The 25240-nt window shown below is 51.6% G+C and overlaps 1 protein-coding gene across 1 annotated transcript in view; it reads right to left on the bottom strand.

The window, feature by feature from the left end:
• The window catches only part of ITGA11 (integrin subunit alpha 11), a 126068-nt gene that overhangs the window by 42554 nt on the left and 58274 nt on the right, over nt 1-25240 (bottom strand). The window contains exons 3-10 of the mRNA XM_045449294.1: nt 19758-19858; nt 15555-15646; nt 12526-12640; nt 9764-9891; nt 8564-8712; nt 3996-4140; nt 3358-3523; nt 1891-1961 (exon numbers count right to left, since the gene is read on the bottom strand). Coding sequence (XP_045305250.1) covers nt 1891-1961; nt 3358-3523; nt 3996-4140; nt 8564-8712; nt 9764-9891; nt 12526-12640; nt 15555-15646; nt 19758-19858 — 967 coding nt within the window. The remainder of the gene's footprint in view (nt 1-1890; nt 1962-3357; nt 3524-3995; nt 4141-8563; nt 8713-9763; nt 9892-12525; nt 12641-15554; nt 15647-19757; nt 19859-25240) is intronic.

Genomic DNA, 25240 nt, shown 5'->3' with positions numbered 1-25240 from the left:
ACCAGAGGAATGAAAATGAGTTGGACACGTGGAAGAATCTACACAGGGCAGTGCATGACCTTGACCTAAACAACAGGCCAGGGCTCTGAGCTCTTGGTCTCCTCTGTGCAGCGGGTGGCGGGGGGTGGGGGGCTTGGGGGGGGGGTGGTGTCTATCCATGGATCCTTCAAGGACTCCTCCTGCTCGACATACTGAGATGCTTGGGTCCTTTTTAGGGTTCATCTCAAGTATACCTGAACACCTGAACCTCAGTGTAACCTCCCCTTCTCTTCGAGTTCCCCGATTCCTAGGCACGCACAGACCACAGCGTTAGAAGAGGAGCCTGCACCTTCCGGGACCCAGTGCAGGGCCCAGCACAGAGAAGGCACGGAAAAGATTTGCAGACCTGACCATCTATGGGGCGCCTGGGCGGCTCAGTTGGATGGGCATCCGACTTCGACTCAGGGCATGATTTCACGGTTCGTGGGCTCAAGCCCCGCGTCGGGCTCTGTGCTGACAGCTCAGAGCCTGGATTCTTCTTCAGATTCTGTGTCTCCCTCTCTCTCTGCCCCTCTCCCGCTTGTACTCTGTCTCTCTTTCTCAAAAATAAGTAAACATTAAAAAAAAAAACAAAAACAGGACAACTATTCCTGCCTGTCGACCTGGCAGGGCTGTGCTGAGCCTGAAATGGGGCATAGGAATTTCCTGGAGAAGTTTAAAGTGCCGTGCATATACAACGCACTGTTATAATTATAGGCGGCTGCATTTGTAGCTTGCTGTGCCCGGGTGGGCACGAGTCTGTCCAGATGCAGTCCAGGAACAGTGGCGTGTGAGTCAGGTTTCCGTCCTGCTGCCTGTTCACATGTCCCCCTCCGCCTCCGATTTGGGGTTTCTGACTCAGACCCCCTGAGATTCCACTCGCTCTCGGGGAGCAGCTGCTAGGCGTGGGGAGGAAGAGCGTGAGACTCGTATTTTCCTACTTAGGTCACTTGAGCAGGTCACTTAGACTTTGTGTGACTCAGTTTATTTGCCTGGAGACTGGGAACAAGGAATCCTGCCCTATTCACCTCACAGTGTTGTTGGCGGGGGGGTGTTCAGTGAGATAATGGAGGTGATGTGGAAGTAGGCAGGTCGTTTCTGGCAGGTTTGGAGGCATACATACACTCCCACGGTGCCAGCCTGGGGCAGAACACCTAGGAACCTCTCTGCCCCAAGCATGCCCACTGACATGGACTCCTGCCAGGTGGTCCTCCCAGCACGCAGTGCTCCCAGGCAGGGCTCCACTGTTTACGACACATTTTTGCAGATACCTGCTCTCCGTCCTGCCCTGGCAATCCTGTGAGGTTTCCGCCCCATCTTGTCAATCGGAACCAGGCAAGGCATGTCGAGGGCGAGTGACGGCCCGATGCTCTGGGCCGCCAATGTAGAGCTTCTGACGCGACATGCTGCTTGTGATGCCATGTGGCCATCTGGGTCCTCTGCCATCTGAGGCCGAGTCTGCACCGGGAGCACAGCTGGTCCATCTGGACCCCCTCCCCGCACCAGCTCAGGGCCATGCCCCTGCACGCACAGGCTGCCTTGGGCAAGGGCGTTATTGGCGCAGGCCAACAGCCTCTGCCGCGTTGACCCAATTTTTGCACAAGGCTCTGTGGGCTGCAGGGGACCTTCGGACCTGGAGGAAATGCCCCCATCGGCTCCCTGTGCAGGTGGTTCGTTATCTGTAGCTCACTCCGTGCTGAAAAGGGCTTGTAAGTTGAAGGCCTTGACTTCCCCCTTGCAGCCACAGAAGACGGAGGCAGAGAGACCCGGAGAAACAAAGTGGGGGGTGGGTGAGAGACAGCCCAGGAAAGGCGGCGTGGCCACCTAGAGAGCCGGAAAGTATGTGGGAGGACGGCTCCAACCCCGACCTACCTCCACCACGTGAGAAGAAAAGCCGGTCTGGGACATCTCCAGCCCGAAGGATGTCTCGTTCTTGTTGGTGCCTAAAACAGAGGGACAGAAAGACCTCAGCTGCACGCCTGATTGCTTAGCGCCACCCACCTGCAGCCCCATCCATGGCACCTGTGTCCTGGGGCACCTCCGGGGAGGGAGGAGGGGGCCCTGAGGCAGCCCACACAGGGAGGGGACCTTCCAGGTGGCCGTGGCTTCACTATCAGTAGCCCAGTCACTGCTGCAAAGGGTTTGGGACGAGTTATACGACAGAGCATGTATGCCATAATGTCAATATAGGGGAAAGAGCAAGTAAAGCACATGGGAAGAAACAATCTCCATCGTTGGCAAGAAATGGAAATTCCATTTCTTTCCTCACTTCTCTCATTCCTATTATTCACCAGATTTGGTTCCAGATGCCTCTGGATGATTCCCAAACACTGAATCGAACCCTCGGGAGGGGGACCTGTCACCACCCCAGATTTGCACAAGTAACCCATGTGTGCTGAAAGCCCCTCCCCATAGAGGGCCTCCCGGAACATGTCACCGGCACCGATCTTCTCAACACCCAAAGGCAACCATTTCTGGGAGAAATACACTCAGCTGAGTATTTAAGTTCTGGTGGGAGTGTTGAAACTCAGGTTCAAAGTTTCTATTCCTTTATCCTTGTGGATGAGGGCTGCTTTCGTCTCCTCGTGTGTCTGTAGCTCATCTTTTCCAAAGTGCTGCAGACTGCTCGGGCTTGTCCACACTGCTTTTTATCTCTGTTTACCATCCCCCCCATATGGCCCAGCCCTGTGTTGGGAGGAACGGCTATAGCAACACATGGCTCAGAGGAGATCCGTGCCATCGAAACCGGAGTTTAAACAGTAAGGAGAGGGGTGCCTGGGTGGCCCAGCCGGTTGAGCGTCCGACTTCGGCTCAGGTCGTGATCTCACGGTTCATGAGTTCGAGCCCCACATCAAACTCGGCGCAGAGCCCGCTTCAGATCCTTTGTCCCTCGCTCTCTGTCCCTCCCCTCCTCGCACTGTCTCTCTCTCTCTCCCTCTCAAAAATCAATAAACATTAAAAAGTTAAAGAATGAATAAATAAACTTGAATTTCAGACAATCAGCAGATAATTTCCTAGTATAGGTCTGCCACAAACACCGTATTTTATATTTGCTAAATATGGCAACACTAGTTCAAAGCCCGTCTCTTCCCAAAGCTGTGGAAGCTTTGGCAAGTCACTATGGTCCTATGAGCTTCCAGTTCCTCGGTGGTAAAAGGAGAATGTCAGCAAAGCCACTGTCCAGGGCTGTCTGTGAGGTCCAGCACAGATTACCAGGGCCCTATCATGAAGGGATAGCTCCTGCTAAAGCTTTCTGTGTTGTGGGCCTGGATCTTGCTCTATGGGGTTCACCTGGTGTGAGCCCAGGAGCGTAGACCCCTCTTGGTATGTATCCCTCACCTTCCAAGCTGAAGATCCTGTCCCCCAGGGCATCAACAATGTCCTTCAGGGCCGCCTCGTCAGTAACGTTGAAGAAGTGCTTGTCATCGGGGTCACTGGCGATGTATTTGATCTCATTTAGGAAAGCTTCTGGATTGATCCCCCTGCGGTTGTAGTAGCCCAGGACCTGCCAGGGAACGGGGGCAGGGCGACAAACCAGGACTTGGCACAGACCTCCCCACAGCCCCGCGGCCCCTGACCCCGCGTGGCTGGAGCCCTTTTTGGTTGCCATGGGCAGAACTCGGGGTCCCACCGGCATTTTGAAACAGGCTGTTTTGTAGGGGGCAGATAAGGCCCCTGTTCTAAGATAGGGTTCTGGGGGCTGGGTGGCTTGGGGGTGTTTTCTTGTGTTTTGAAGGTTTTGGCAATGGAGGAACTCTCCCCCAACCCCCAGCCTGTCCCCAACTGTTGCAGATAGCCCTCGACAGTGCTGAAAGAAAATTCCCAAGGTGCTCTTTAGGAGAGGATGAAACAAGAAGAGGCCCGTCCGGGGGCCTGGGCAGCTTGCTCACTACCCAGAAAATGCCCCTGGGAGTCCCCAGGGGTCTGACGGTAAAGCCTCTAGAGGCGGAGGGTGGGACAGGTGGGGCAGGACTCACGGCCACAGCGTATCTGGTCACGTTGTCTCTCTCGCTTTGCTGGATCACCTTCTCCAGGTCTGGGCTGTCATGGGACTCCCCATCTGTGATGACAATCATCACCTTCTTGGCCCCTTTCCTTCCGCCTTTCTGGAAAGCCTCAGAGCTGAAAACAGAGCACAGGGGGAGGGTCACAAGAGAGATGTAGGGATGCGGCAGCTCCCAGTGATCCTCCAGAGAGGCTGCCGCAGATGTGGGGCCGAGCCCCCTCACCTCCCCAGGGGAGCAACCCAATAGGGTTGGGATCTCAAACCAAAGAAGAAGCTGGGTTGAGGTGCCCACACTACTCATTTGCCAGCTACTCAGATAGGTCATGTATCTGCTTGTCTTTAAAAAGTAACTTTAAAGAGCCTCTTTAGGGTCCTGACCATGCTGTTTAGGGCAAGCAGAGGGAGCAGGTGGGTTTGGGAGAAAAGTTCAAGGTCAGATGGAGACCTTTAGACACCCTAAGTTAGTGGCTCAAAAACCCATCTGTACATTAGAATCACCAGGGGGAGTTAAAAAAAAAAAGCCAATGGCTAGGCCCCACCTGGGCGTGTAATCAGCATCTCTGGGGCATTGCCTGGAAATCAGGCCATTTTTTCATTAAAAATTTTTAAAAATGTTTTTATTCATTTTTTGAGAGAGAGAGAAAGAGTGATTGAACACGGGAGGGACAGAAAGAGAGGGAGACACAGAATCCGAAGCAGGCTCCAGGCTCTGAGCTGTCAGCAAAGAGCCTGATGCAGGACTTGAACCCTCAAAGCACAAGATCATGATCTGAGCTGAAGTCAGATGCTTAACCAACTGAGCCGCCCCGGTGCCCCATCAGTATTTTTCAAAAGAATGAATACCGGGGTTGAGAACCACTTCCCTACATACTGAAAAGGTGACAGGCCAGAGTAATTCAACACCCAAACAGCACTAATCCATAAAATACACATAATGACGTCTGACAAAGTTCTGCTTTTCCCCACAAGGACTACTTTGATTCCATTTTGGGAACGATTAAATATCAAATTCCATGACAAATATTCCTCTCTCTTGCTTTTTACTTTGTTTTGTGCCTGGAGCAGGTGCTTGGCCTGCCTCTCAGGCAATCCAGCCAAGGGCCAGGGGCCTGGCACGCTGACCCATGATGCTGCAGAGAGGCTCTTACAGCTGGCAACCCATTTCAGAAGCATGAAAACTGGCTGTGGAACCATTCTGGCTCTTGGTGCCTCTGTGGACAACCCTCCTTTAGATCGTGAGGTTCTGAGTAGGACAGACATGGTCTGAACCAAAAATCTGGCCCAGCAGGTAGAATTTTCCAATAAGGCTCTAAAACCAGATGCTTCCCTTAGATTCTATGTTGACTCCCCTGGGGTCTGACCCGTGGAGTTAAGCTCTGCAATGCTAGGTTCAAGCTCCATACCACATGAATCTCTTGTTACACGGAAGCTGATGAGCTTGACATGCATGATTTAGATGTTGACCAATTCACAAAACCTGGAATAAGTTAGTTCAGAGCATCTTCAAAGCTCCCAGTGAAGAGGAACAGACCATCTGCCATTCTCTCAGCTCTATGATGTTGTGGATATACTGACTTAAAAAAAAAAAAAAAACCCTTGGGGGTACCTAGGTGGCTCAGTCGGTTAAGCATCCGACTTTGGCTCAGGTCATGATCTCACGGTTCATGAGTTCGAGCCCCACCTCGGGCTCCCTCCTGTCAGCTCAGAGCCCACTTCAGATCCTCTGTCCTCCTCTCTCTCTGCCCATCCCACCCCCCTCTCTCAAAAATAAGTAAACATTTAAAGAAAAAAAAAAAAAACACCTCGTATTTTAATATGAGCCATGAACTGAAGGAGGCCAGAGGCACAACTGACATGACTACAGCGACTTTTGAGCTTAAGCCTCACCCAGTGGAGCAAGAACTCTGCTAGTTCATCAAAGGAGATTCTAGATGTTTCCATAAACTCACTGAAGGATCAGGCTGAGGCATGAAACTCCATATAAAAAAGTATGGCAGGGGAAAAACAGGTTTTATTATATATGGAGTCAAGAAAAATTTTAGGTTCATATTTTCATATAGTAGAATTGTGTGAATATCTGTATGCATTTGTAATGGGGTAAATATTGACATGATTCATCAGATTTAAAATTGTGATTTTCTACCGAGTAAAAATCCTCGGATTTATTCCTTTGTAAATCAGATTATAAGTTCCTTAAGAACAGTGAGAGACTTATACTTACAATAGTTTCCGTGAACCTGGAAGCCAGAATGATCTATGGAAAAGTAGGCCATATCATGTCTCCTTTCTGCTCAAAATCTTCACTGGCTCCCATGTCTCTGGGGTCCTGAGAATGGCCCACCAGCCCATCGTAATCTGGCCCTTTTGTCCTTCTGTCCTTCCAAGCCCTTCTTCCTGCTTGCTCCCCTCAATAAAAAGTGTTGAGTGAGCTCAGTTGGAATGACATCATTATCCCCATGGCCCCCAAGCCATACATGACTATTAGATTCACCTTTATGTGCATATCTGATGAAAACACTCTCAAGCCTAAGACCCTTCCGTGGCCAGTCATGGTTGTTCTAGCTATGACATTATCATCCTCACAATCTGGCTTCAATACCCCCTGCCCCAACACGAACCTCACATGATGCTCAAAAGGCTCTAAACATAAGGATTCCTTGAGTTTACCCCTCTTCTACCCTTAGTCAGGAGAAATGTCTCCTTTCCACCTCTCCTGATTGAATCCTGGGGTCTTCCTGGGACAAGCCAAATGCCAGCCCCTCTTGGCAATCCTTCCTTGGATCCTACCCTCTCATCCTTACTGAGTTAGACTGATGCTTTTCAGAGTTTCCCTATTGGTCCAGGAGCCACAGATTACCAGCTTTGATAACCCCTCAAGTCCATGGCCTGGATCTTTTTACTTTTTCAGGTGCCCAGAAAAAATGCATCGTGAATAAGCAAGGAGAGCATTTTCCCTTGAAACACACCCCCTGTAACTTGGGACTTGGCAGGCTGAGAAGATCAGATTTCAAACCTCATTTGAGGTGCAGACTGCATAGCCCAGTGGTGCTCATGAGTCATGACTGGATTCAAACTACTTGCCGGATTGCATACTCGTAATCGTTCTGGGGGTGGTCGGCTATACCCCTGTATAAGTCACTTAGTTCACGCCGAGGAAGCAATAGCTCAGTGGGCATGGGCTTCCTCTGTTGCCCCAGCAATTTCACAAGGGCCTGATGGGGGCCCCAGGGACTCATCCCAGTGACAGCAAAACAGCAAAATGGCCCATTCCTTGTGAGGATGGGTAAAAGCCATCTTTACACAGAGGAAGGTTCCTTTAGGAAAAAAGTTTGAGCAAGTTTTATCAGCAAACAGAAGTTGATTAGTGGAGCTGTAACTTAATTATAAAGAATTGTAAGGTTGGAAAAAAATGTAATTGTTTGACCACATGAAATCTCCTAAGTAGCTCCTAACTCCTAAGTAGCTCTCACACTGTGGAATTCTGTTAAACACGTCAGCTAATCCTATGTGAGGTGGGACTACCAGAGAATGAGCCTGTGATCTCAATGGCCATAGTGGAATTCATGTCCATAGGTGTAAAATGTATACATTTAAAATCTATATACCTTAGGAGTTTAGGCCTCAGCTTGAAAGATCTTGGGGAATTGCTTCTAAAATCACTCACCGATTTCAGTGGGGGTGAGCACAACGTTTTGCGTAATGGCAGTCTCACTGGAGCCAGCACAAAGCCATCTGTGAGGGCAACTTCTAGAGGTAACCTTCATTATCATTGTGAGTTCGGGTGTGATTTTTAAGGAGGCAGCCTCGTTACTCCACAACCTCAGAAGTTAGACTTACCCGTGTTCCTCACACTCCATTGATGACAGATACTCCACAGGAAGATTCTGCCCTCATGGAACCTACAAACTTTTAATAGGGTCTCTGCGGCACAGCCCATTTTCCATAGTCGTTTGCAACAATACCTCCCATCCCAAACGTTCTTCTGTGATGTAACCTCTCCATTCCTCCATCAAGGGGCAGAGTCAAATGCTCTTCCCCTAGAATCTGGGCTGGCCTTAATGGCTCACTCTATCAGTCGAATACGACAGAAGTTATAGCCGGGACTTTGGGGGCTAGGTCATAGGCAATCTCAGAGTTCCTGTGTGGGCCCGCTGGAAAGCTCTCTTGGGACACTCCCTCTCGGAGCCACATGGCCACGTGTGGGTGCTCAGGTCGCCAGCCCACACTGAGCTCCCAGCCAACAGCCCAGAGCAACCGCCAGCCACATGGGTGTGCCATTTTGGAAGTCCAGTCCAGTCAGCTCCTCAGATGACAATAGCCCCAGCTGACATACCAGACTACCACCACAGGAGAGATGCCAAGAGAGAATTGACCAGCTGAGACCAGCCAACCCCCAGAGATTTGAGGGGTTAATAAATTATTGTCTCAAGGTAGGGAATTTTGTAGAGGATTGTTATACAGCAGTATGTAACTAGCACAGTTATCTGAGATTTAAGTAGATTATTATTATTTCTGTTTGACTAGGATCGTTTTTTTTACCGAGCAAATTCGATGCCAAATGCCGTCCGGGTCTCTGTTCCTCCTCTCTGCTCAATGTGGCTGGCGGCTTCTACCACATCTCTTACAGACCTGTAGTCATTGAGGTGAAATTCATGCACCACGTCTTCTCCGTACTGGACAACCCCAACCTGCAAGGCAGGGGAGAGGACGACAGAACATCTTGGTCCCTGAGAGCTGGACCTTTGGAGGTGAGGCTCCCCAGAGTCGTCTCTCTGTCTGTGACTGTTCGAAAATGAGGAAGGCTGGAGAGTACCTGGGAAGAGCAGCAGTTCGGGAAAGCTCTGGGAATGAATGGATGGCTTGGTGGAAGGTGCCTCTCCAGAGGGGAGGCTGTGATTTAAAGAAAGGCCCAACAACAACAACAACAAAATAAATAAATAAAGAAAGGCCCAACAGATTCTGTTTCTTGCTGGAGCACAGAATTGAAGCCTAAAATATTAGCAGCCACGTGGCTGGAGGGTTGTGGCATTCTTCACCGAACGCTGGAACTAAGTTTCCTCAAAACTTAGAAGAGAAGAGATTCTTTTATCCCCAAGGCTGATAAGATATAGACAGTATTCATAGCCTCGAAGTAAACAAAAAACCTTAAAAGACTTACAGGGGGATTAGAGTGAGAAAGCCTTCCTGTTGGATGGGGCCCGAGTTTATCCGGTGCCTTTCTAATGCTGGACATGCACCCACCATATCCTAAAGATGATCTTCCAGTCATGAGGAAACTCACTCCCTTTTTAACAGCTGTAGTTGCTACAGAATAATTTCTTAGATTGACTTGAAATCTGCCACCTTGTCCCTCCTATATGTCAACCCTCACTTGGCTATGACCTCCCCCTGAGTCTTCTCTCAAGATCAGTGTGTCTAATCCTCCCCTGTGCCTCACTCGCCAGGGTTCTACGTGACCTTTCCTACCTTCACTCTACCTGGTTACCTGGCTAAAGTCTTTCTTAACAGGTGGCATCTATCCCGGAAGATAGGTTTGACCAGTGAAGTGGGGCCTCCCCCAAACTGTCCCCGGATGTGCCCAGCAGAGTTGGGTGTCCTGGGCTCAGGGCCTGGCACTGACCCTTGCGCCTACACCTTGCCAGCACATGCAAGGATGCGCTCCTCCCTGACCCAGGGTGGCGTCTTCCATAGGTTTGGGGAGCCCTGTTCAGAGGAGGAGAGAGTCCCAGAGATGCTCACCTGGATCTGCCCAGGGCCGATGTAAAACTTCTTCAGGATGTTGATGAGGAAGTGCTGAACCTCCACCCAGGGGTAGATGCTGTTGGAGCCATCCAGGACAATGACGATGTCCATGTAGGTCTGGCACCCTGGGAAGTGGGGACACGGTCATGGCTGCCCAGTGAGTCAGCGTCTGCTTTCAGTCTCTGATCCTCCAGACGAGTGCCCAAAGGACAACAGAAGAAGGCCCCTGTCATGTGTATATCATTCCCTTACCTGGGGAGCTGTCCTTGGGCTAGTGGCTGATTTGGGCGACATGAATGATGAGCCCAGGAACTCCTGGCTCAGCTCAACCACTCTGTGCTGGCTGTTCGAACCAAGCTTTAATTCAGCCTGATTGCCTCCGCTCTTCATCAGGGACTAACCTGCCACCGGCTGGGTTAATGCTTCTGAGGCAGCCATCCTGCCCGGATCAGTAGCTCCCTGTCATTTGTTTTACTGCAAAGGCAGGCTGCACTTACCACATTTAGTCCAAATGAATGAGTTTCACTTTTTATGGTGTGCCGGCTAAGACCGTGGGATCCCGCATCAGACTGTCTGACTCCTGGCTTGGCTGAGCACTAGCTGTGTGACCTTGGGCAAGTAACCTAACCTCTCAGGGTCAGTTCTCTGCTGTAAAACAGGTGTGACGATAGGAGAGGGTCGTCCTGAGGAATCAAAGAGACGAGGCTTCTACAAAACTGAGCGCAAAGTTAGTGCTCAAGGAATCTTAACTGACCCTCTTTTCATTTTTTTCCCCCTATGTTTTAAAGCAAACTACTCTGTGAATGTGACAATGACATCATCGGGTCAAGCGTTTGTGCATTTATCTCTGCTCTGAGCATAAAGGTTTCTCTATATTCTCGTAATATTAACATCGTGTTACAACGAACAATAAAAACCGACAAAGAAACATTGGTACCGTAACAAATGCAAAAACCTTCTTTTAAAATCTGAATAACTTCGTCCTCTTTGTCAACAGTTGGGGTTACTTTGCAATTAGTTGTACCGATGTGATGTGATATACACTACACGACATTATATCATGTGGAAATACTGGGTATCTGTTGACTTTTACTGGAGAATTTTCACGCTGTTGTAAAATCTACTTTATAGCAATATGGCAGAAGCCTTTTGTGTGTTAACGATTCCAGTAACTCCTGTATCGTGAAGGTGCACTCTGATGAAGTCAGTGCCCACCAGAGACAAGAAGGTGCAGGCTTTGTGTCTGGGAGGGCATTTTAGAAGCGTTTGGGTGACTGGGAGGCTCACAATCACCTCTGCTTTAGAGTCGTATAGACGTTCTTGTCCCCACCTGCACGCCGTGTGCAACATGTGATGGCCCAATACTTCTGGGCTGACAGCACCAGATAGATTTGTCCTTTTCCAGGCTGGTTTCGCTCCATGCCTGTGGACCAAGCAGCTGTGCGGTGCCAGTGGCCACAGTGGTGACCACGACAGCAATTCCTTAATTAGGGGGAGTTCTTAATCTAGCGGTAGGAGCCAGGTTTCTCTTGTTTTATAAGCCATCTTTATTATTAGAATGCATTTATTACTGCTGATTTCTTTCTTGCAATTTCGCATTTTTCTTTTGAATCATCTTGAGAAGAACTTTGCTTTACATCTGTGGCTCCTAAACAGGGCTGAACACTCCGGTGAACACACACACACACACACACACACACATCCTGGGGCTTGTCCCAGATATACTGAGTTACAGCCTCCAAAAGGGGTGCCCTGGGACCTGTGCTTGATAAACTCCCAGCCAGATGAGCAGGCCTCCATCAGAGGAGCTTCCGGAGGCCTGGATGGTCATATGTTGGCCTGTGGTGAGGTTCCCTGTTCACAGCTCATGTGACTGACCTTGGGCCTCCTCCCCAGCCACAGCACCTCCTTTCCCTTCGCCACTCTGGGAGCATAGAATCAACACCTCCTCCTTACCCTTAAAAGAACCACTTTCCAGCCCCTGCTGGCTGATGCTCCCTCCCCACCCCACACCCCATCATGCATCATCCTTCCATCTCTGATTGGGCCGTGTTGTTTGCAGGGAGGCTGCTGTTAGCCAGAGGTGCTAATCCCCTCACCCTCAATAAGACGGTTAGCAGCTGCTTGGGTGATGGTATTCAGCTCAGAGGAAACAGTGAGGCTTGGAGCCAAGTAGTTTGGGCTTGCCGGAGACAAGGTCTGAATATTTTTCCCTGGATTTTCTTGGCGGGTGGGGAGTGAGTGGGAGGTTTTGTGTTCCATGAGGCTCTGGGCAAGCGGGGTGGAGCCTCCTGATATCCAGGAACACCAGTTAGAGGGGACTGTTACCAGGGATAATTCTGTTTTCCTTGGCCTTCCACCTACAGGCAACTGCATTGCACAACATCAGAGGGCACCATTCACATTGTAGTCTAAGTGAACAATGTCCCCAGAGTTGTGCTGTGCACAGCTTGCCTGCTATACGTAGCTGGCCCAGCACCCCCTCCCCCACTCACAGTGGGTTTGCAGTGAGCCTCTCTGATTGCCAGGATTGTCTTCATAACCTCGGCCCACTTGCCGCCCGCCATCACTCTGGGTAACCCGCAGGTTCTGCATCAGGGCAGGGCTAGCCACAGGTTCTAGAGAAGGGTGGAGTTAAGCAGGTTCTGGATCAGGGCGGGGCTAGAGTCCTGGTGCGGCTTTGTGGTGGTGATCAGAACTCAGAGCCTCCCGTGACTGTCAGCCACCCTGCATGGATCTACAGATTTGAAGCTACTTACTTTGGAGAGCGGGGGCCACCGTCTTGGCGAACCTGAAGTTGGAGTTGACTCGCGAACACATCCCGGTGGTGTAGTAGGAACTCCCACACTCGTGAGACCAGAGGGGGCTGCAGGCCTGTGAAACACAGTCCAGACCCCCAGTCAGTAGGGGTCTCTGGGAGGGTCCAGGCCCAATAGCCTTTGGCCCAGCCCAACCTCCATGACCCAAAGCATCCTCTGACTATTGGTACTCCCAGGATTTAGAGAGTCTTCTTGGAGCCTAACTGAATTCTTTCTTGCCATCATGTGTTCTAGTTCCCTTGGTTTCGGGTGGAATAGAGAAAAACTAATTTTAGAATCCTCCTTTGTTGTATTTTCAAGGGTCCCATTCTCGACTCCATCATCTAGAGTTATGACTCTTCCCTACCTGCCCACCCCACCCACCACACAGGATCATCCATGGGAGTGGACCCTTCAAGGTCACTAGAAGAGCCGCTCTGAAAAGGTCACCTGAACATCCTTACTGAAAAGACTTCCAGGTCCCAATAACATGCCCATGCCTCTTCGTGGGGAAAGAAAAAAGAATGTTTCTGCTTTTTTTCCCTGAAATTTGCTACCCAAAATATTGATGTCAGCTCCTGATTTAAAGAATGATAAGTCCTCAGAGTCAGGGTGATTAAAAATGAAAGCCCAACTCCATGTCTCCATTTTTGTACTATGCCAGGAAACGCAGGACTGAAGTTTGTGTTGTAATTTCCTTTGGTTTGGAAAAATAATTATTCCATTTCTAACCTCTTTCTTTGATTAACTTTCTTTTTGTACTCAGATTTTAAAGGTTTAGTTTTATCTGTGTCCTCTGTTGAAGCTGCAGTAAATTATTTCTGGAAGTATGGGGAGAATAAAGAATAGGAGGGTGGGTGATGGATGATGGCTAGAGGGATAGATGGATGGGTGGATAGATGACGGGTGGATGAATGGATGATGGATGGAGGAATAGTGGATAGATTATGGATGGTGGGTAGATGCATGATGGACAAATGGATAGATAGATGGGTAGGTAATGGATGGATGGGTGAGTGGATGAAGGATGGATGGATGGATAGATGGATGGATGGAAGGATGGCTAGGTGGATGGATGATGGATATCAGATAGATGGATGATGGATGGATGGATAGGTAGATAAATGATGGATGGATGAGTGGGTGGATAGATGATGGATGGGTGTAGGAAGGGATGGATGGAAGGATGAATGAATGGGTGGGTAAATAGATGAATAGAGAGACAAACAATTGGTTGGGGGATGGACTGATGAGTGAAGGGTGAATGGATGAATAAATGAGCGAACGAGTGAACAAAAGTTGCTATTTATGGGTGCCTGAGTGTCTCAGTTGGTTAAGCATCCGACTCTTGATTTTGGCTCAGGTCATGATCTTATGGTTCGTGAGACTGAGCCCCGCATCGGGCTCTGCACAGACAGTGCGGAATCTGCTTGAGATTCTCTCTCTCCGTTTCTCTCTGCCCCTCCCCCTGCCCACACTCTCTTTTTCTCTCAAAATAAATAAATAAACATTTTATAAAAGGTTTCTTAACCATTGCACAGGGACTTAACCAATGCACAGAAGCCCCAGAGGGTGTATCACACCATCCTTCTTGGGCTTGCTTTCATCCCACCTTGTGAAGCAGGTGAAATCAACTTGGTAGGAGCATGACAAGGAGCCTCAGAAGGAAAAGGGAGTAGCAACAAAGCCCCTGACAGGTCTGTGTGTGGACAGGACCCAGGGTCTTATTTGCCCTTGGCTGGGATGGTGGGGAAAGGCTGTGGGCCAGCCATACACCGAGACATCTCGGGGCTTTCCCTGGCAGGGCTACTGTGCTCTCCTTAAGCCCCTGAGCATCCCAGTCATCTCGTTGTCCTGGTGTTTGGTGCTCCACACCCTGGACGTTCCATCTGTCCATCTGTCCAAGGACAGCCTTGGACAAGAACGAAGAGTGACACAAGCCCTCCTATCTTAAAACGAGTGGCTCATTTTATTGGTCTTTCTGGGTAATTTTTCTCTGAAATCCTCTCTTGCAGCCATTTCTAGAACTATCAGTCCCAGCAGGATCCTGTTTTGAATCCCCAGCATCATCCAGCTCGTGGTGGCAGGAAGTAGGCAGTGCCCACCATGATACCTACACCCACACTTGCTGACTGCGTGCAAAGTGCGCATGCACTCGCGTGGGCAGGGTGCAGAGACCTGAGAGCAGCTGTTTCTGCCCCAGCATCACGTTTACACTACTCACTGGCTTATCAGCTCTCCCCTGACCAGCATTAGGCCCCAGCAGGGCACGAGCTCTGTTGACTGCTGACTCCCCAGTGCCCGGCATGTGCTCAGCACATCGTAAGTGCTCAAAAAATTATAATTTAAATGAAGAAATGTCCCCAGCACTTCAGTGCATGCACCCCCTCTGCTTTCTTCCTTGCTAAGACCCATTGTCTCTTCTTTATCTATTTTTTAAATGTTTATTTATTCTGAGAGGGAGAGAGAGCAAGAGACAGAGAGACAGAGTGCGAGCAGGAGAGGGGCAGAGAGAGAGGGAGACACAGAATCCGAAGCAGGCTCCGGATCCTGTGTCCGGAGACACAGAATCCAGGCTCCGAGCTGTCAGCACAGAGCCCCACGTGGGGCTTGAACTCACGAACTGTGAGATCATGACCGGAGCCGAAGTCAGACATTCAACTGACTGAGCCACCGTGGTGCCCCCATTGCCTGGTCTTTAAAAGCAAATTGAAAACCTCCTCCAGAAAGCCTTCCCATTTAACTCCGGGTGGCCGTCACTCTGTGTTTCTTCCCTCAGTTGTACTAAATCTGTGTTTTCTACTCATGGCTTCCCTCCAGAGTCTTCTTAGGGTGTGTGGTGTTTCTCTGATTGAACCTGGAGCACAGATTTGGGCTCTGCCTCAGAGGAGCCCCCTCACCCCCTGCCTCTCCTGGCCCCAACCAAGGGGTCTGGTGGGGGGTCAGGAGGGGCTGGGGCTTGGAGAGAGGGTGGAGTGGGTGGCTCTTACCAGGAAGCTGTTGTCCTTGGGGTTGGTGGCCAGGCTCAGGCCGAGACGCATGTTGTCCTTCCGCTCAGACACGTTGGAGAGAGTGACCCTTCCTGGGGTGGGATGGGAGCAGCTTAGCCTGCAGCCCCACCCCCACCCCGGCCCCAGAGCCTGCCACTGCCATCAGCCACCAGACGTGTTTGTGGCAGGGTCAGGGCCGGGCAGAGTCCTCCCCAATCCCCCCTGCCCCTCTAGAGCCCTCGCTCGCCTGCACATCCATGCAGCCCTTCACGGTTTACGAAGGCCTTGCCTAGACATGGTCTGATTACTTCTTCACAATTCCCTGAGAGATGAGCAAACTGAGTCTCAGAGAGGCCAAGCAACCTGCCCAAGGTCACACAGTCCGCACACGGCAGAACTTTCTGTTGCCCCATCCAGCCTTTTTCCTCCTCCAGACATCTGACTGGTCGCTAGCATTCCCCACGTCCTCCGTCCTGCACTTCCCAGAGCACCCGACTGAGGCTGGCTTCCTCTCTGCAGTGTCCCCTCCACATCTGCCCGCAAGCCAGTCTGCCATCAAAACTTGGCAGTCCGTGTCCTACTTGTGACTCTGCTTCTCTGCTCACCGATAAACCGACACAGGATAGCCGATTCTCTCGCGGGTAGCGGGAATGTCATTCCGTGGTTGGCCACCAAGAGAGCTCAGTAGGCAGGGTCACCGGCCAACTGAGTGTCGGGAGAGGGTTGTGGCAGAACAGAAATGCTCAACAAAATTCTGTTAAGGTTGTACTAAATAATTTTGCAGGCCACTGAAGGGAAGGAAGCAAGCTTGAATTCCCCACACGTGTGCTGGGACGTGAGTGTGTGTGTGTGTGTGTGTGTGTGTGTGTGTGTGTGTTTACATATGTGTAGGGGCATGGGGTGTGGGGGGGTAGAGGTCAGGGGAAAGTGAGTCGGGCATTGCATTAAACCCAGAGCAGGTCAATCTTCATGTACTGTGAGGAGCGGCGAGATATCGTCCCTGCTGACCTCCGAGGACGTGGATGGCCTCCGCCCAGAAAGGTTTGCTAAATTAGCTTCATTGGTGACTGGAAGTGTGAAGGGGGCACAAGCCAGCAGGGCCTGGGGCCAGGTGTTAGGAGAGGCCAGGCCTGACTGCGCTTGGGGCTGGGGGCTGGGGGCCGTTGTGTTTGTTGTTGTTTTCTCTTTGGGTTCCCTCAGTTTGTAGTGAGGCTCCTTTTGAAATCCAGCCCCTCTTGGCTGTGTTACAAGTGACTGGGATTGTTTTGTTTTGTCTGTCCGTAGAGGCCAGAGAGAAAAAGAGCAGTCATAACACTGTGTTTTTATAATGCCTCTCATTTACAAAGTACCATCCACGCGTGCCCTCCCAGGACCGCCTCTCGGTCCTGGGATGCCCCGAAGTCAACATTTCCATTCAACAGAAGAGGAGATTGAGATGCAGAGAGGGGTCAGTGACTTCTAGAAGGTCACTTGCTGGTCAGTGAGAAGAGTGGGGGCTCAAACCCAGGCTGCGCACCGTTATATCCTGAGCTCCCCGTCTCATGGCAGGGCTGTGGCAGCAGTGGGGGGGTCGTAAGAAATCCGGAGAGGAAGCTCCAAGCCCTGGCTGGGCGACCTCCACCCCTCAGTGGCTTGGGGAGTTCTGCACTGCACTTGAGCTGAGGCACGCCCTCAGCTCACCTCCCCATGCCGTCTCCTTCCTCCTGGTCCCAGAGATGGAGGTGAGACTGCCCGCCCGGAAGCAGGTGAGATTAGTAAGGAAGACCCTTGTGTTGGAGTTAAGGAAGACTTGGGCTTAAGTCCTGCTTTTGCTGCGTATGGGCCTCAAGGACTTGGGGCAGCCACTACCCTCTCTTGGGGTTTGGTCTGCCCCTCTGTGAACGGGAGAGGTTAACGTCTTTCTCAGTGGGGCTGTCTGAGGACCCTGGGGCACAAGCCCCACCTCACACAGAATCTGCCTTCCAGAATCACCTCCTCTGCCTGAGCCTCTGCCCTTCATTAAAACCCCGACTTCATCCAGCCATCGGGAAGAAAGTGCCAGTGATTGGCTTTTTCATACTGAGTTGTGAATGTCTGCCACCCGTTTAGCCTTCCCTGGAGAGAGAAGAAAGAACATTCCTGGCTTGGTGAGGCTCATAGCCTGGAAAGGCCGTAGGAAAACCCAGGACTCAGGTTTCCCAGCCTAGCGTTTTCCACTGTGGGGATAAGCTGACAGATGGTCTGAAGGAAAAGGAACACTCCTCAAATGCAGGGCTTCCTGATCAGTACTTTTCCTCCGCCCTGACTCACTTTGCTGCCCACCACCTCCCAGCTTAGGCCCCAGTTCAGGAATGTTTTCCAGGGTCTGATGGCTTCATGCCTCCCACTGCCAGAGGGGTTCCTCCTCCCTTGGAGGGAAATAGGATCCACACTGGAAGCCAGAGCAGTGGAGAAAACTAAGCAATGGGTTGATGGGTTCACGTGTCTGTGTCCCCACCTGGACCAGGAGCCCCTCTCGGTGGCCCCAGCCCTGAGCCCAGTGCTCATCCCTCCCACTCCCATCCTCCCTCCCTCTGCCCCAGATACTTGGCCCCTCTTTCTGTCTTCCAACGGAGTAAGCTCATTCCCACCCCAGGGCCTTTGCACTGGCTCTCTTGCTGCCTGGGATGCTCTGGCTCCACCTGACTCCTCCCCATCAGACCTTTGCTCAAATGTTACTGCTTAAAGAGGTCTCCCCTGACCGCCTTGCTATAAAGTAGAACCTTCTCCCCACCCAGCCTCTCTTATCACGCACCCTAGGTTATCACACAGCATTCATCCCTACCTATAGCATATCCCTATCTATTGTTACTGCTTTCCCGTTTGTCTGCTTGCGTATTGTTCCCTCCCAGCAGAGCTCTTGGCTTCTTGTTCCCTGCTGTATCCCCAGAAACTAGCAAGGTGCTTGGGACATAAAATGTGCTCAGAAAAGGGGGACCTCACCTTACACATGAGCAAACAGAGGCTCAGAGAGAGCACGTGTGCTCCCTGTGGACACGATGTGACGAAACTGTCCAAGTGGAAGAAGGAGCCCAGCTTGGCTTGTTTGGGAAGCCTGTGCCTTCAGGGTGGTGATGACTGGGTTCTGCGAGCCACCAGCCAGGCTCCTGCTTCCCCCGGCTTATTTCCTCACTGAAGTCTGGGCCCCGGCTGTGCTGGGGTTTGAACTTCCCACCCACGGCGCTGAGGCAGATGTGGCCAGCGGGAGCTTCCAGCACCGTGTGATGGGACCAGCTGGCCACCCTGGGGATCTGGGTTCTGGGGCTTTCTCTTTGATGCAGACCTTCTCATCCATCTGCTTATCTCTTGAAGCTCTGCCGTCTCCCCCACCAGGCCCACACTGCCTCCCTTCACCTCCCCAGCGAGCCCCACCCTGCCGTGTAGGGCAGAGGCCACCTCCCTAGAAGTCAGGGAGACCAAGGGGCCTGGCCCCGGGGAAAGGCCAGTCCTTTATGAGAGGGTTGGAAATACAGCTTCTCAGCCCAAATGGAATTTTTGCTCCCTTCTGAAAGCAACGTGATGGCCCAGCCACTGTCCAATGTTTAGGACAAGGTGGGCGTGCTTTACAGGATCAGTGTGTGTGTTTTAACGGATGCACATGTATGGATACACACACGAATCATACAAAGGCTCTTCGGCGAGGACAAAGCCTTCATTTCAGAAAGGCAGCGCTGCTTACTGAGGACTGCCTGGGGTGGAAACTTGGCCTTGCCGCTTATTAGCTAGGTGACCCTGGGCAGGTCCCCCCATCTCGTATGGTTGTCGAGGGGATTAAATGAGTCAAAATTCCTAAAAGTGCTTAAAGCAGTGGCTGCCACATGGTGAAGATTATATAAGATATATGAATGCTGGCTATTCTTATTGCAAAATCGGAAAGAAGACAGGAAATGTTTTTCCCCTGCTAAGAGTGCAAACCTTGTGTTGAGGGGCCGTGGATGAGTCAGAGAGAGGAATGGCCTGCAACACCGGGGCCCTGCTTTGAATCCTAGCCGGCCCCTGACAAGCTGTTTGGCTCTAGGAATGTTTCTTCCTCTCTCTGGCCTCAGCTTGCTCATCTGTAAAATGGGGGGCAGCAGTACCAGGGTGGCCGTGACTGTGTGACTATGGGCACGGATGTGCTTTAAAGATTGTCCCGCCCTAGACGATGGTTGGCCTCACTGTGGGGAGACCAGCGGCTCACGTTACCCAGGTTGAGCTTGGTGCAGTTCCCATGGGTCACCGGACACTTGTACACGTCTCCCGTCTTCTGGTGGCCGTTGGTTTCCAATGGAGCGCCCACGACCAGCCTGGGAAGGAAGAGAAGACAAGTAAAGACCGACCGTGGAGAAGGTGCTCCTTCCCGGCAAAGGATGGAATCCGGAGGGCAGGGCTGAGATGGGCTGGGGAAGGTGAGAGGAAATCCTGGAGGAACAGCCAAGTGCAGACACCCCAACGTAGACCTTTGCCTCCCACGGAAGGGACACTGTATTCAGCATGACGCCATGGGATCCGTGACCTAATCCGGGTCCTTGCCAGGATCTAGAGATACAGAGACGAAGACCACACGGGCCCTGTTACAAATGAGATGGAGGTGATCCTCGGGAGAAGAGGTCATGGCGGACATCGCGGAGGAGACGTGCTGGGGCTGGGTCTTAACAGATGACTATGAGTTTGCCAAATAGTGGGAGGGTAGTAGTGGTGGGCATTAGGCAGAGGAATGAGGATTTTGGAGCCAAGGAGTCTTGACCATTTGTCAAGGCTACCCTCCCCAGGTAGTGCGACCCATTCCTCACTTTATCTGATGGTCTTTCAGCTGGTGACCCAGGGGCTGGGGCATGGTGTATATTGGTCATTCATGGCTGCCCCGTGAGCCACTAACGTTTTGCTCAGGGTGGGCGAGGCAGCCAGTGGGGCCAAAGGGTGGCCAGGGGCAGCCACCCAGCTGGGGCCTCTGCCTCGAGCCTATGCCTTTGTGACCTTATTTGGAAAGAGGGTCTTGGCAGGTTTGTGTTTTTTTTTTTAAGTTTTATCTTCTTTTTTTTTTTTTTAATGTTTATTTATTTTTGAGAGAGAGAGAGAGAGAGAAAGAGAGAGAGAGAGAGAGAGAGACACAGAGTGCGAGCAAGGGAGGGGCAGAGAGAGAGGGAGACACAGAATCCAAAGCAGGCTCCAGGCTCCGAGCTGTCAGCACAGCTGCCACCACCTCCCCTGAAGGCCAGGGACAGTCCCCCTGGACAGCCCTGAGGCCCTATCCTTACAGCCCCCCCCCCCCACCCCCTCTGTGCCTCATCTCTAACTCACCAGAGAGCAGCAGCATGGGGAGCGGCCCAGAGTGGCCCTGGGAGGCAGCCGGACCCCCACTGCCGACATAAGACACAACCCTGAAAGCAGGCGTGGTTTCCCTTCACCTGCTCACCCTGTCAGTGCCGTCTGCCCACCTCTGGAGCATCTGGAACCCTCTAGGCCCCCAGTCCTGTTCTCAGCCAGCAGCCGCCGCCTCTGCTCGGGCCTGAGCGCTAATAGTGATTCAAGAACAAAGCCCTCACAGGGACAGCTGACGTGCCACAGCTCACACAGCCCTAGAGGTCTCCCAGACCCCGAGGCACAGGCAATAGACATCTGTGGAGCTCGGGGCCCAGGGGTAGATGAGACACTGGCACAAGGAGATGGTTCTGGACCCCTGCTGTCCCAGCAGCTCCCCACTCCTGGCAACGCTGCCCAAAGAAGCAATCGTGTCTTCTGACTTACGCTGGCTGAGAGGGGACAGGCCTAGAGGTTCAGGCTCCCCAGGACTCCAGAGGCTTCCGGGGATCAGATTACCTCCCCCCTGCCCGGCTCCTGCCCACTTCTCACCACGATCGGGGAAGAGAGCGAGGTCTGAAGTGGGGGTTAACTGAGCTCTGTTTGAAATTAGAGTTTATGAAATAAGAGCTGAAGTTTCTCCCCTGGGAACCAGATAATGACAGATTCTAAATATATCTGCTTATTAAGCATGCCTATTTTTGACCAGCAGGAATTAATTGGACCCATAAAATCTGTTTGTCTAGACGACGTGATTTTTGGCTACTTAATTCTGTGAGCGATTGTGTGGTCAAGGCTGCTCCATTCTTTCCAGCAAGGCAGGGGAGTGGAGAGAGAGAGGAAGAGAGAGAGAGAGAGAGAGAGAGAGAGGAGAGACAGAGAGAGACAAAGAGAGAGTGGGGGAGGGAGGGGCAGACAGAGAGGGATGGAGGGAGGGAGGGAGCTATCAGTACGCGGAGCTTGGACTCCAGGCTTCCTTTTCTGGCTGCTCGAGTTTTCAAGGACAAATATGTGACCAAGCCATCCAGAGGAATGTTGTGACCAAGTCTTCCCAGAGGAAAGCCCTGACCACTGCCTGGTGGTGAATGCTTTCTGGAAAGAGTGCCTTTGAGGAACACCTTGTAGGGTGCCTCTGGGAGAACCACGCACAGTAGGTTCTAGGTCAGACAAACCATGGCCATCTGCTAGAAAAGCCATCTCCAAGTGTCTTCCAGAAAACACCCCAGCAGCCTGACAAGCAGACTTCTCGCAACTCTGCCCATTTTATGCAGTAGAACTTTGAGGCCTCATTGGCCTGCTTGGTGGGGCCCCCAAACACAGGAAAACCCTTCGGACTGAGATTTTAGGAGCCAGGTCTTCCTCCTGGTTTGGCCCCCAGCTTGCTGGGTGGCCTTGAGAAGTCATTGAACTTTCCAGATCTTGGTTTCCTTGGCTGTGACGTGGGGCTAACCACCCCTGTACTGTCCCCATAGTACAGATGCAGGAGCTGAAGCCCCAGGAGGGACCTGACCCAGCCCCCACAGTTTGAATGTGGCAGAGCTGGGACCAGTCCTCCTGGGACAGCTTTCTCTGTGTTGCCCCAAATATTTCCTCGCCGTGAAGTGAGGGCCTCGGTCAGCCCTCTTCACCACTCTTGAGTCTTGGCATTACGTAGGCCTGTCGGGCTTGAGGTTTTGAGGATATGATTCAATCTCACTGCGAGGGGGTAACTGCCCAAGCCCGGGGAAAATGTTTGCGTCACCGCCGAGACCAGACAAATTGCTCCTGGGGTCTGGCAGCCCTGACCATCCCCTGTGGCCTCAGCCTTATATAGCCATATGCGGCCTCAGGGCCTGTCGTGCCTCCGGGGGCAGGACACCAATCTCTCCAGTGTGGGCACCAGACGGCAAAGCAAACCCCAAAGGTCATGGCGAGCATCGGGCCCCTTCCATGGGCCGTGTGCTGTGACTCACTGGCTGTGGGCACCCGGCATTCTTCCGGGAGCAGGGCTGCTGTGGATGGGGGAACTGGCCGCAGGCTTCAGCCATAGCCCTGTGGGACCCCTCCCTGGAGGCTGCCCTCTATAGAAGCAGGGCCGTGCCAAGGGAGGAGGCCCACCCGGGAGATGGCCACCTAAGGAAGAAAGGTGTGGTCCCACTGAGTGCGGGGCTCCTTGGCTCCCAGCAGGTCACAGGCTAAGAGAAAGGACCTTGGCTCACCAACAGGGTCCCATGGGAACTCATCCTGACCTCTGTTATCCTTGGTTTCATCCTTCAGGGCAATTTTAGTCTCTGAACCTTTTATTTCTTTTAATCTTTATTTATTTTTGAGAGAGAGAGAGAGAGAGAGAGAGAGAGCGAGAGCACGAGCGGGGGAGGAGCAGAAAGAGAGGGAGACACAGAATCTGAAACAGGCTCCAGGCTCCGAGCTGTCAGCACAGAGCCCGACGTGGGGCTAGAACTCACGATCCGCGAGTTCATGACCTGAGCCGAAGTCGGACGCTCAACCGACTGAGCCACCCAGGTGCCCCAAGTCTCTGAACCTTTTAAAACGTACGCTTCTGGGGAGCCTGGGTGGCTCAGTCGGTTAAGAGTCCGACTCTTGATTTCAGCTTCACAGTTCGTGAGATTGAGCCCTGCATGGGGCTCTGTGCCAACAGCGTGGGGATTGTGATTCTTTCTCTCCCTCTCTCTCTCTGCTCCTCCCCTGCTCTCTCTCTCTTTCAAAATAAATAAATACACTTTAAAAAATAAATAAGTAAAATGCACGCTCCTATCAGAAGAAAGGTAACACATACCTCCAATGTGTGTAAATTTATATGTAAATTATACCAGAGTGAAACTGTCAGTCTGTATATGAAATACCAGTAAACTTTTTTTTTTTTTCAGATAAAATATAAACTTAAACAGAACTTGAATCATTTTGTTTCTGTGCCCAAGTATACTGTCCTACATATCCCACCCTGGAGACCATCCCTTTAAGATACAGCAAAATTCCCACCTACTCCAAGAAGCCCTCCCTGATTACGCCCCACCCCCGGGCTTTCCCACATGACCTAGCATGTAATCCCTGCTGCCTGCCGTGGTCGGTGTTTTAGTGTCATAACTCCTTGAGGGCTGAGACGTCCTCATCTGCCTTGCTACACTAGCATTGGGTAGTCTGGAAGGCCCTCGGTAAAGAGGTACCTATTACCTGACCTGACCTTCTGGTTGACAGTCCATGGCAGCAGGAGCAGTTCTGGGGGCTTTCAGCTTTGCCTCATACCTAAGAGGAGTCCCAAATTCAGTGCCTGGAAAAAGGGTTACTGAGAAATCGAGTAGTGTCTGTGCACAGAAGTTCAAAGGAGTGACCCAGCTTCCAGGTAGACTCAACGTTGCTTGCTTCCCTGGTTCCCATGTCTCTCTTCCCACAGTCCTCACTCTTGTGAGGTTCTAGGGACTGAGCACATACCTCAGGCTGGGCCAGTTTTAGTCTCTGGCTGCAGTGATTGAGTCAGGGTCACCCCAGGCAGAGTGAGTTTCGGGACTTCCTTTTGGACCAAAGGGTTCCTTTTCTCTGGATGCCATAGTATGTAAGGACAAGCCCTGGAATTCCTGGCAGTCACCTGGTGGCAATGAGAGGTGTGAGCTGATGCATGGAGAGGGGGAGGCCTGGCAGAAGGAACAAGAGAAAGAGCCCAAGTCCTGATGATACCGTGAAACCCTGGATCAAACTCTACCTGAAGCCAGAACTGCTGCTGGGCTTTTCAGATATATAAGCAGTACCTACTTTTTACTGTATAAGCCTCTTTGGGGTGAGGTTTCAGGTATTTGTAACCACAGACATCTAACTAGAGTAAGGCCAAAAAACCCCCACATAGTTAAAATTACCCTTAGAAATTCCATATATTACCACGCTATAAGAGGAACCTGACATCCAAGACCAAGAAGACAGGAGCAGATTCATATCCCTGAGCTCATGCTCCATCTGGGGCATATATTTACTTTGTCGTGCATGGCAGGTGGATCCTCAGACACCATGTATATTATTTCTCTCTCGTTGTTTAACCAAATGCATAAAACCGTCCCCTGGCCCAGCCTTGTGGGAACAGAAATCCTTTTGTTCTATGTGCATCGCACTTACAACAGCTACTTGGACAGGGAGCTCTGCACTCCAGGTGTTTCTGGTTGCCTGGTAACAGGCCTCGCAGGCTGTCAGAGCTGGGAGGAAACCGGGCTTGGGTCAGCCTCATGATGGACCAGTGAGTCACCGGGAGCCAGAACAGGGCAATGCTATGTCTGAGGCCTCAGAGCAGACAGTGGCAGCACCGGCATCCTGATTCTCAGGGCAATGGTCCCCCAAAGCATGGGGGTGGGGGGCAGGGCTCTAGGGGGTCTGGGAAGGCAGATGTGAACAGCTTAGCCCTCCAG

Source organism: Leopardus geoffroyi, chromosome B3, assembly GCF_018350155.1.
Source record: "Leopardus geoffroyi isolate Oge1 chromosome B3, O.geoffroyi_Oge1_pat1.0, whole genome shotgun sequence".
Lineage (NCBI taxonomy): Eukaryota > Metazoa > Chordata > Mammalia > Carnivora > Felidae > Leopardus > Leopardus geoffroyi.
Note: the sequence above shows the minus strand (reverse complement) of the source record. Positions and strands in the feature narration are given on the sequence as shown.